The sequence below is a fragment of the Talpa occidentalis genome, unplaced genomic scaffold (assembly GCF_014898055.3).
Source record: "Talpa occidentalis isolate TD23 unplaced genomic scaffold, MPIMG_talOcc4v2.1 talOcc4.13, whole genome shotgun sequence".
NCBI classification, from domain to species: Eukaryota; Metazoa; Chordata; class Mammalia; order Eulipotyphla; family Talpidae; genus Talpa; species Talpa occidentalis.
Window position 1 is genome coordinate 72520690 of NW_023601322.1, and position 12589 is coordinate 72533278.

The following is a 12589-nucleotide window of genomic DNA, read 5'->3' on the forward strand; positions in this document are numbered from 1 at the left end:
ATTCCCTAAGAGAAAGATAAAGGTGTCTTTTGCTACATTAATGAGGTGACTTTTGAAAAGTATCTAGAAAACCTAAGGATGGGGACTGCTTGCCAGGGGACCCAACTCCAAGATTAGAGGGTTGGAACTTTCAGTCCTACCCACCTTCTCATGCTCACTCTACCTCTAAAGAGAGCCAAAGGGCTGGTGGTTGAATTACCAATGGCCAAATATTTAATCAGTCACGACTGTAATGAAGTCTACTGTAATGAACCTACCCTAAATATAAGTAAGAGAAATGAAAACATGTCTAAAAACCTCTACACAAATGCTTTAGCAGTATTATTCAAAAAACAAAAAGAAGTAGAAATAATCCAAATTTTCACCGACTGATGAATAGATAAGCAAAATGAGGTAATTGGACAATGAAAATAAATCAAATATTTTTGTAAAAAGTAAAGGAACAAAATATTGACACATGCTACAAGATGGGTCAACCTTGACAACATTATGCTAATGACAAGAAATCAGTCACAAAGGACCTCATATTGTGTTGCTTCATTAATATAAAATGTCCAGAATAAGCAGATTCATAGAGACAGAAAGATTGGCATTACCTAGAGCTGCCAGAGTTGAGGGTAAAATAAGGAGTGGCTGCTAATTGTTAGAGGGTTTATTTCTATAGTAATGAAATGTTATAAAACTGGCAATAACATAATGAATATACTCAAAACCAATGAACAGTGTATTTCTATTGAATAAATTGTATGGTATATAAATTTAATCTCAAAATAGTTGTTATTAAAGTTAAAAAGATAACAGAAACAGAATGTTTTTGTACCAAGTGATTAGTGATGGATGATTACCTGTAACTTGTTTGGAGATGTGACAACCTTTTAAAAGTGTTTACTGTTGTTAACAATACTGTATTATATGCTTAAAAATCTGCTAAGAGGGTTGACCTCAAAATAAAACATTTGCCTTTTCTTATGTAAGAGAATATATGTCTTATTTTCAGTTGCTTCACCAACCATTTTTTCTTTTCATCACAGTGATAAATAACAGAGAACTTCAATTGGCACATGGTTTGACCAACAGATTTCAATATCTATTTAGTGGACAGGTTCGTGGATCCTTATCTTGGTATATTTATTTTTCCCTACATATTTCATATAATTTTTCACTTTAAAAAACTGTTTCACACCTGCTTACAAAGCAGTATTTAAAAAATCTGAAAAAAGAGTAGTACCAGGCTGATAATGTGGATAAGTGAAATATTAAGAATTATAATTTCTCATTATCCTAAGAATAAAGTTCTATAGGTGCCACAAAATGTTTGAAAAACAGATTGGATAAAATCATTTTGAAACTCTGAGACTATTTCTAAAGCCACACTGTGGCAAGATGTTAGTATCAAGTACATGGTGAGAAGGATACAAATGAAAAGATCTACTTCTGCAGGTGGGTGGTTCTGATTGTTGACAATAATGGAGTCTACTTAATGCCACTCAACTGAACACTTTAAAATGATTAAAATGGTAAATTTTATGTCACATATACTTTACCATAATTTAAAAAAATAATTGTTTAAAAAATATTCTATCACTACAGCTAAATAAGTGAAATAAAAATTTATCAGCATTATGGCATTATTTTCTTTGGGGATACAATTTTTTTTTTCAGAGATACAGCTGACATACCATAAAAATTACCCTTTTCAAGAGTACAATTCAGTACATACACAATTGTACTTAAATTTTTATGTTATGTTTCTTCTCTATTCCTAATTGTATATTCCACCACAGTAAACAAAGTATCATAGGAGACAAATCTTAGAAGCAACAATAGGTAAAAAATGTATTATTTAATTCCATGGCTAGTTGACTGCAACTGTTATTATGGAAGCAATTGTGGCATTCCTCTGTGGGAAAGAGACTGTTACATGATTGAACACTGCTTTCTTAGCAAAACAGAAAGTGGGCATATCTGTGACACACAAGATGTAGCCTATAGTTTTGTTTGGCAAAGGAAATGATGATCTATCACAAAATAAACGTTGATCTGTTAAATCTCTTGGCGTAAGAGAGAAAAATAAAATAGAGTATTTGAGTAATGCTAAAAAAAAAAAGGCATTATTTACTGGTATTAAAAGCAACATTTACTCCTTACCTTTGGTGCACCGAATCCTCATGACTGCTTCAAAGCCAATCTTACGAGTAAGATATCTCTGTAGTTCCTTCTGTAATTTCTGTACTTGGACTGGGTTATGCTGATGGTGGTAAGAAGGATAGTAATAGACACTACCTGCTGAATACCGAGAAATACAACCTGAAAAAGAACATATACTCCTTTTAAGTGCTGCCATTATCTACTACTGCTACACCAAAGGAACTACAGGCATTTGAAGCAATTTTTATAGAACCTCCCAAAGTATTGTCAAAAGATAGCATTTTATTTCTTTAAGCAACAATATAAATATTTCTGTAATACATGTTTTGAAAGGAAGAATATCAGGTTTATAATAGACTAATTTGACTGAGAGAATAAAAAATAAATAATAAATGTTAGTTTGTCCTTCACTTAAAATACCATCATAGAAATACCATTTTGACATTCACTTAAAAAAAAGAATCATTAGAAAGAACTTACCCAGAGATGCTAAATCAGAGTACTGTCCACTGAGAAGGAATAAGTCAACAGCTACCTGCTGACCAGAACAGTCCAAAGCTAATTTCTTATAGAAGTCAGTGGATGGTGTCAAGTGAATTTCCTATTAATAAGTCACAAGAAGAAAACTTTAAAATTCATTAAAGTGTCATGAAATTTAACCAGATATCTACAGCTATATCTACTACATATCTACACCTATGTCAAGTTGTTAACAACTATCCTTGGGCATTCTACAAAATCCCTTAGCTTTATACTATTTTCTGGATTTTTAGCAAGAAACACCTCAGGTCTTTTCTGGAAAAAAAAAAAAAAAGTTCAAGGTAATACAAAATATTAAGAAAGAAAGAAATAGGGGCCTCCCTGGTGGCGCAAGGGGTTAAGATGCAACCTATGAAGCTATCCATGAGTTCGATCCCCGGCCAGGGAGCTACCCACATGGTGCAGCAGTTCTCTCCTGACTCGCCTGCTGCTCCCCTCAACAGTGTGTTTCAGTACATCTGCCTGTTCTGCTCCCCACTCTGTCTCTGGTGGGCCCTCTCACCACCACCCCCCACATCTCTGGCCTATACCCCAGCTCTTGTATGCATAAATAAATCTTTAAAAAAAAAAAAAAAACAAAGAAAGAAAGGAATAAAATTAAGGTAAGGGTGAATCAAATGGAAAATAATGTAATAAAGTACAAATGTCTACATAAAAGAAAAATGCTTTATCCATCTCCTTAAATTCCCTCCTCTCCACAACTGGAAAATAAATTATGAAAAAACAAGCTCTGTGATTCAAAGGAACAGAGCACCAACAAAAATCTTAATACTGGGCCTCCCCGGTGGCGCAGTGGTTGAGCGCTGGGTTGCGAAGCTGCCCGCGTCTTCTGCGGCGCCGGTTCGATCCCCGGCTGCTCCCCGGCCACCGAAGGAGGGTCCCACATGGCGTGCAGACCTCTCCTGCCGCCCGCTGCTCCCCTCAGCAGTGTACTTCGGTCCTTCTGCCTGCTCTGCTCCCCGCTCTGGCTCTGGTGAATTCTCTCACCCTCCCGCGCTTCTGACTGTACCCAGTGCATGTATAAACAAAACAAACAAACAAACAAACAAATAAATAAATAAAACATGCCTCTATAAAAAAAAAAAAATCTTAATACTTGATGACTCTCTAACCTTAGCAGATGACCTCTGGTTGGGTTCCTCTCGCGGTTTCAGAGCTCCGACTCCAAGAGTTGGAAGCTGTGTTTGAAAGACAGTCATTCGACCACCAGTTGGGGACATCAGCTTAAAGGCAGCCTGAAGTGCAGGACCCAAGGCACTCTGGGTCTCCAGGGTCTTGGTGAACATTTGCGGCAATGTTTTTAGTAAATCTTGGACAAGCTTGTGAAATAAAGCAAGAAAACTCAAGAGTGTTACAATTAATTTTTTTCCCACAATACGTCAGTAACTAATACAACAGACAAGACACTGATCATGATGATGGTCAGAGGATCTACAGACAGTACATGAAACAATGAAGTTGGTCAAATAACAAGAAAGCTATTTTAAATCAACGTTATAAATTGGCAAGCAAGACAAATCAAAATTGGGGCCTTACAGTTCTTGCACATGCAATAGTCCAGCAAGACTATAAGTCCAAAATGTATCTAAAAGAACCATTACAGTATAGAGATTTGATTTATTTTAATGCCATGAAATATGGCCTTCTCAATCACCTCTACACACTTAACTCTTTTCAGTTCCAAAGTGAGTTTAACTCTTTCCCTATTGCAAAATCTAAGATACCGGTAAATTTGCCAACTAAGTAATATCACTATAAAAGAAAAACAAAACGTAAAACAAACTACCTATTTGGGTTAGGTTGTACAAATAGAGAGTTAATAGGAGAAAATACTTCACACTATGGCAAAGTCACCATTGCCAACAGCTGAGACCATAGACTTGCTAGTTAAAATGTTACCCCTACGGCATATATGCATGTACAGGGTAGACAACATCCCCCCTCAGACACATTCTGTTCACCTCTCACTGTATTATGTCATGGCAATTTCCAGGCAGGTAATAAGAGTTTCTTCTGAACTGACCCCAATGATACTCTGTGAATCAGAAAAGCAAAGGGCACTGAAAGCAGCCTAGCTAAAGTGCTTCTATGTAGTGACCAGAAGCTTATCTCAGCAACCCTCCCAGTTTCCCAAATGGCTGGCAAGGCAGATTTCTTTCAGGCTTTCCTCCTTTATGGAACAGGATTATCTTCTACCCTCCTACATATAACTTGCTACATTAGACTTATAAGCAATCAATTCAAGGCCAAACTCAAGAGTTATTCATCTGATGATTTTTAACTAACAGCAAATATAAAATGCTACGCAATCTAGAATGTCACATAAAGAAGCAAATTTTTACTTAAAAAAAAGTTCACTTCAAAAATACATTCTTTCAATATTGCAATAAAAGAAATAAGATAAGGAAATGTGTCTTACCTCTTTACTTTCATTTAAATTTACTAGTAAGTTCTCTGGCATAGGTATAAAAACATCTGAAAGAATAAATAAATATTTATTTTAAACAAAACTTATTAAAAAAGTTCCAAATACACTAATGCAAGAAAACTCACCTCCTCCACTATTACAGTACTGTCTTCCTATGTTCAAAGAGTCACCAAGGGAACATAAATTCAGGTACTTATTGCAACTTATCTCTTACCATGTTAAAAGTAAATAGCCTCCCAATTAAAAAATATTGATCTCCAACCACTCAGTAAGCATTTGTGCAAGTGTTCTGCTTCTTAGAGTAAAGAAAACAATTTCAAATTCTATTTACCTTGGCTATCAGTCAAAAAGACACTTAGTACTAAAAAACTGTTAAGACACGAGAATACTGTCTTCACACAGAAGTAATAAAACTCGCCAACAGCTCTGTCATTCAAAAAGCAGATACTTTCTTATAAGGAGGCCCCTAACTGACCGTAAGTCAGCACATCAGATGAGCTTCTCAGTATTCGAATTTATTCTTGCTCAACAATTATATTCCTTTCCTTACAATGAAGCAAACTGGGAAGGAAATGTTATTCCCTTTAGCTACTATATAAAAGTTCGATTGTATATTTAAATTTTTCCTTAAAATAAAAAAATTAAGATTTATTAAAATATAATTCACATTCCATAATTAACCCTTTTACAGAATGTACAATTTAGTAATTTTTACTATATTCATAGTTGTTTACTCATCACTATATAGTCCCAGAATCTTTTTATCATCCAAAAAGAAAATCCACATCATATTCCTCATTTCCCTGCCAACTTTCACAGCTCTAGGCAACCACTAGTCTTTCTGTCTCTAGAATTGCTTAATCTGGACATTTCATATGGAGTGGAGTCACACTATGAAGTAGTTTGTGATGGACCTCTTACACTTGGCATGTTGTAGCATCATCAGTACTTCTTTTTTATTGCCAAGTAACATTTCATTATATGGGTATACTAAATTTCATTTATCCATTAATCAGGTGATGGGCATTTGTATTATTTCCAGCTTTTGGTTATGTAGTGATGAATGTTAATATGCAAACTGGAGGACATATCTTTAATTTTCATTAGTATATACCTATTGAATGGAATTGCTAAGTCTTATGGGAACACTATGTTTAACTTCTTGAAGAACTTCCATCTGTTGGCTCCCATGTAAAATTGAGAGGCTGAACCACATCAGTGAATTCACATCTTTTTTTTTAATACAGTAGCTGGGTTACTGGCCAGAGGTGCAGGAAAGTGAGAGGATTCACCAGAGACAGAGTGTGGAGCAGAACAGGTGGGTTGAATGAAATACACTGCTGAGGGGAGGAGCGGGCAAGACAGGAGAGGTTTGCTTCGCCAGGTGGTTTGCTTCCCGGCCGGCCAGGAATCAAACCCATGCTGCAGAGGTTGTGAACAGCTTCACAGCGCTGTGCTCAACCTGCTGTGCCACAAGGGAGGCCCTGAATTCACATCTTGGCCAAGCATCAGAACTGCTTGTTGACTGATTTTTACTTCATGACAAGTAAGTATCTAGGAATAGATTTGAGGATGAATGACTGACATGGCTAATCAGGAGTGAGATTTCAAACAATCAGAAGAAAAGGGGACTCTTCTCAACTACTGTCATTTAAATATGTACAGTCATTCTTCAAAGTTTGTGGATTCCACATTTGCAAATGTGCCTATTCACTAGAATTTATTTGTAACCCTGAAATCGATAGACCATGTTTTTTTTGGGTATAGTCATTCATTGACATGCTGAGTGGCCAAAATATTTGTTTTGAGTTTGGGAATTTTTAAATTGGTGTGAGGTGGCATTTTATTGTGGTTTTCATTTAAATTTCCCTGATAACTCATGGCATGGATCATCTTTTCAAGTGTTTCCAGTCAATTGTATATAAAAAATATTGAGCATCATGTACTTACAGATGAATAAAGACAAAACTATCCGAATTCTCTGCCCACTTTTTAAAGAGGTTGTTTTTATTGTAAGTTGCAGTTCCTTATGTAGCCTAGATAAAAAACCCTTATCAGATATGTTTTACAAATATTTTCTCCCATTTTTGTGTGTTGCCTTCTCACTTTCCTGATGATATTCTTTTGTAATTGAATCTAAACAGTTAAAATTGCTTTCAGACCTTAAAGAGCACAAAAGAAAAAACAAACATCTAACTTTCTCTTTGATACTTGTGCTTACAGATGTAGTAACGAACAACCTTGAGCTATATCCAAGGCCGGCTGGGAACTGAGCACACAAAGAAAGGGCTACCCTGAAGAAAGAGACCTTGAAAAAACTGAATCTGGACCTGGACACCAATTATAAAAAAAGTATGTTTTCAATTGGTTTTAATGGATGGAACCTCAGTTCATTGTTACTAAGAAATGCTTAACTTCTATTGATCTTTGGACACTGTCTTCCAAATTAATAAATTCCCCTTGTTTCCAAAAGTCTGGAGACATTAAAACTTCCAAATAATCATTCATACTCAAGGGTATAAACAATTGGGTTTACCAACCTGGAACAACTAGTCACATCCCAAACTAGCTAGGGATAAGATTCTGCTCCTCTACGGGCCCCAAATCCCCATCCCTATTCAGCAGGAAGTAGTTCCAAAAGATAGACCTCTTTGCCCATTACTCCTCAAAAATGAGAAGCAAGACATAGAGGGGAGATTTGTCACCAGCCTGGTAACTGGTAATTTTCTTAATATTCCCCCATAAAAGTCCCTACTTCTCCACAATTTGGGGAGATGGCCTTTGAGACAGTGGTCTGACACCTCCTCAGGATGCTGGCTCCTGATTAAACCTGATTTCCTCAAACCAACTTTTGTCTGAGTTTTGACTAATGAGCAGAGAAGCGGTCAGACCCAAACTCCTATAATACCTGAAGCACAGGAGTGTTTTAATGAGAATGGCTTGATTTATCTATTTTTACTCTGTTGTTTGAGCTCTTGGTAATTTTAAATCTCTGCCTAATCCAAGCTCACAAATATTTACTTCTGTTTTTCCCTACCAGTTTTAGTCTCACACTCAGGTCTAGTATCCATTTTGAGTTAATTCTTTTACATTGGGTAAAAATATACACAATATATAAAAGTTAACATCTTAACATTTTTAAGAGTCCTAGTGGTATTAAGTACATTCACAATATTGTGTAACTATCTCAGGCACATATTTTCAGATTTTTTTTTTTAATTTTTTTTTTTTGGAACTTTTTTTTTCCAATTTATTTATTTATTTATACAAGCGACTGGGTACAGTTAGAAGCGTGGGAGGGTGAGAGAATTCACCAGAGCAAGAGCAGGGAACAGAACAGGCAGACTGACGAAATACACTGCTGAGGGGAGCAGCGGGCACAGCAGAGGTCTCTCACACCATGTGGGACCCTCACTGGTGGCAGGGGATCAAACCGGCGCTGCAGAGGCATCAAACCAGTGCTGCAGAGGCTGCGGGCAGCTTCACAGCCCAACACTCAACCACTGCGCCACCAGGGGAGGCCCTATTTTCAGAACTTTTTCATCATCCTATACAGAAATTCTACAATTAAATAACTCCTTACTCCCCTTTCCCTCTGTCCTTGATAACCTGTATTTACTTTTTATCTATACAATTTTGCCTGTTCTGAGTACCTCATATAAGTGTAGTTATACAATATTTGTCCTTTCATGTCTGGCTTCATTCATTTAGCATGTTTTCGATATTCACCCATGTTGTAGCATATATCAGAATTTCATTCTTGAGGATGAATAATATTCCATTATATGAATGAAATACATAGAGTTTACTGGGGTGTTTGGATATCTGGGTTGTTTCTACCTTTTGGCTATTGTGAATAATGGTGCAATGAACATTGGTATACAAATATATTTTTTTAAAGATTTATTTTATTTATGCATACAACATCACAGGTGTGGGGGGTAAGAGGATTCACCAGAGACAGAATGGGGAGCAGAACAGGCAGACCTACTGAAATACACTGTTGAGGGGAGCAGTGGAAGAGACTGGAGAGGTCTGCTGTGCCATGTGGGTTAGCTCCCTGGTGGGAGATCAAAATCATGCCACAGTGGCTGGCGACAGCTTGATAGTGCTGAGACTTAAACCACTGTGCCACCAAAGAGGCACCAGTGTACAAGTATTTCTTTGAGACCCTGATTTCAATTCTTTTAGGTTTATATTGGGAAGTAGAACTACAACATCATAATGATAATTCTATGTTTAACTTTTTTAAGGAACCTCCAGATTATTTTCCATAGCACCACACTATTTTACATTCCCATGAGCAATGCATGACAGTTTCAAAGTTTCCACCTCCTTATTAATACTTGATACTTTCCATTTTTTTGATCATAGCCAATCTAATGGTATAAAATGGTATCTCACTTTGGTTTTGATTGTGTTTTTAATGACCAATGATTTTAAGCATTTTTTTCATGTACTTATTGGAATTTTGTATGTTTTCTTTGGAGAAATGTCTATTCAAGTCCTTTAATGTAAAAAGTTTTTAATATTAGGTATGATCCTACACTTCTGAATCACAGTATTGTAAACCAATGTTACCTCAAAAAAATTAAAAATATAAAAAAATTTTAAAATACAGTTTTTTAATATACATGAAGTGCTACCTATTTTGTCTTTTGATGTTTCTGCTTTTGTACCACAGCAATGAAATTATCAAATCCAAAGTAGAAAATTTTTCTCCTATATCTTTTAACAATTTTATAGGTTTAGTGAGTTAATTTTTTATATGATTTAAGGTAAGGATTTTTTGCATGCTCAAGTTTTTTCAGAAGCATTTGGTGAAAAAACTATCTTTTCTCCATTGAAACACAAATTGTCAAAAACCAAGTGTGTGTGTGTGTGTGTGTACACATATATTCTATTGGTCTATATTCACCCTTAAATATTTTTTGAATGAATGAATAAGAAGGGAAAAACAGAACTACATGTAATCTGAGTTTTAACATTAACTTATTTTTGCTGCCCTGTTTAGAATTCAATTTATTTCAAATAACTGTTTCTTCTTCTATAAAATGAGGGATTGGACTGAAGGACTCCAATTCCAACAATCTTATGATTTGATACTCGATATTTACCTCAATATGGTACAATTACACCATCCGCTCTTAATTCATCAGTCATGAAATAGTTCTAAAACTAAAATTTCCTAATGCAGTTTAATAATTTTAAGTGTATAACATATACCTTCAATATCTGAAACTATTAGCATCTGAGGTTGAGAGAGACCTTCCTGAAGACTGTAGAAGTGGATTGTACTGTCAAATGTTATGAAGCCAATTTTTGTCCTAGTGTTGCCAGGAAGCCTAAAAACAAATTCAGAAGAGTTTCAAATTCAATCTCTACAAGTTCAGTAGAGTTTCCCATATATATATACACACACACATAAAATACCTGGTAAGAGTTACATAAATGTCTACTTTTGTATTATGGAAGTTGTCTCAAAACAAATGTTTAACCCACCCATTGCTTAACCATCATGAAAACACAACCCACTCAAAATGAAACACTATGCCCAACAACAAACAAAATTCAGCAACTAGATAGCAATTCAAAATTCATTATACCTATACAAAGTTACATAAATCACTTAGGTACTAGGATATAAAAATATAGAAAAGCATTTACAAAATTCTGGATTCTTTTATTTAAAAAAAACTTCACTTTTAGATACTGATAACTGAATGGTGGCTACCATAGAGAAAAGGAATGGAAGGGTGGCAGGCAGATAAAATGAATAAAGAGGGTCAATTTTATGATGGTAAGTAGAAACTGGACTTTTAGGGGGTGATCATAATGTAGCATATACAAATGTCACAGTATAAAGTTGTACACCTAAAATTTAAGCAATGCTGCAAACCAAAGTGATCTCAAAATGTCTACAACGTGACATAAGTTTAGGTACTGTATACATTTTTAAATTTTGACAAAACCTCTTATATTGTTTAATGAGTTCATTTCAGAAGAACAGCAATTATGTGGACCTATAATTTCATTGGGAAAAGACAAACTAGTCAACATTCTTGTTGTCCATGCCTGGGTGAGTCAGTGGACTATCTCATCAACAGATAATGCCATACACAACCTACAATATTTAAAATATAAAAACTGGCAGGAACAAAGATGCTGCTTTCACAAATGTGAGGGAGTTAGTTCTATTTCTAATGAGATTTGGTACTCTACAGTCTTCCATACCACACCATACTTCATTTTACTGGAAGGTTACACTAGCTTTTATGAGTTATACTCAGTGTCAAAGCACCATTTAAAGGACACTTATTTTAGGAAATTTAAGAGATATAACTACCAAATAAATGTGTGGACACTATTTGATTTCTTATTCCCAAACCTACAGTATAAATGCCAGGGACAAATACTGAACTGGGTATTAGATAATATTATGGAATTATTGTCAATTTTGTTTTAATATGACACTTATATTCTAGTTAGGGTTAAAAAATAAGTCCATGTATATAAGAACTGCCATATGTATTAAAATAATCAAGGGGAAAAAGTGAGTGTGAGGAGGTGTGTGTGTTGTCTGTGTGGAATTAAATGAAGGTTGAATAGCTCAGTCCTAAAAATGCTGAAGTTGAGGGATGGAAGCTAGAACTCATTATATTCTTTATATTTACTATATACTAGAACTTTTCCCATAATAAAAAGTCAAATTAATGTTTGTCAGAGAAAATGAGGTCTAAAGTTAACAAAAGACTTAAGTGGACTTTGAAAAACATAATTACATTTTTTTTCTTGTAACTATTCATTTTGCATACACTGACAGTTTCAAATTTATGCTGAATACAGATACTTACAAATCCAGACTAGCTAACAAATTCTGGCAAACTGAATTCAAGTATCCAGTTTCAACTGCATTGTGAGACACATCAAATACAAAGAGGTACACTGGAGGTTGAGGTGGTCGTAACTAAGGAAAAAAGGGATCTCATTCAATACATTTAACAGGATTAAATTTAAACTTATTTGTCAGGTTTACATATGGCAAAACAATATAATAAGCATTAATTACAGGTAAAGTGGAGAGATCATAAATAATGATGGATAAGGAAAATAATATGGAAAGAAGTGTAAAAAACAGGCAAAAGCATTAAATTGTTTTAAGATGCATACTTAAAAAAATAAAGTGCAATAAGGCAGTGTATTTTCTCTAGGATAGGAAAGGAAGGAAATATGATTAAAACAGGGTTTCTGGCAGTAGTTCCAGTATTCAATTTCTTGACCCGGGTGGTGCTAACACAGGTGTTTTTAATTATTTGGTAACCTTCATATATGTTTTCCAGACTTTTCCATATTTGTATTATATTTCACAATTTAGGGACATTACAGTTCTGAAAGTGACAAATCATGTTAGCCTGAGCTGGACCAAGTTCCATAAAAAAGTACAAATGTATTTTAAACTTCCAATTTCAAAGA

General features: G+C 35.0%; 1 protein-coding gene and 1 non-coding gene across 4 annotated transcripts in view; one reads left to right on the plus strand and one right to left on the minus strand.

Annotated features, from left to right (window-relative positions):
- Positions 1–12589, minus strand: part of SEC24A (SEC24 homolog A, COPII coat complex component) — a 109907-nt gene that overhangs the window by 19254 nt on the left and 78064 nt on the right. For all 3 annotated transcript variants that reach the window (XM_037509293.2, XM_037509292.2, XM_037509291.2), the window contains exons 10-15: positions 11971–12083; positions 10343–10461; positions 5108–5163; positions 3801–4007; positions 2629–2749; positions 2149–2307 (exon numbers count right to left, since the gene is read on the minus strand). In XM_037509293.2, the coding sequence (XP_037365190.1) occupies positions 2149–2307; positions 2629–2749; positions 3801–4007; positions 5108–5163; positions 10343–10461; positions 11971–12083 (775 nt within the window). The remainder of the gene's footprint in view (positions 1–2148; positions 2308–2628; positions 2750–3800; positions 4008–5107; positions 5164–10342; positions 10462–11970; positions 12084–12589) is intronic.
- Positions 1848–1980, plus strand: LOC119243862 (small nucleolar RNA SNORA41). The gene has a single exon (XR_005124864.1). It is a non-coding gene; the product is annotated as a small nucleolar RNA SNORA41 (small nucleolar RNA).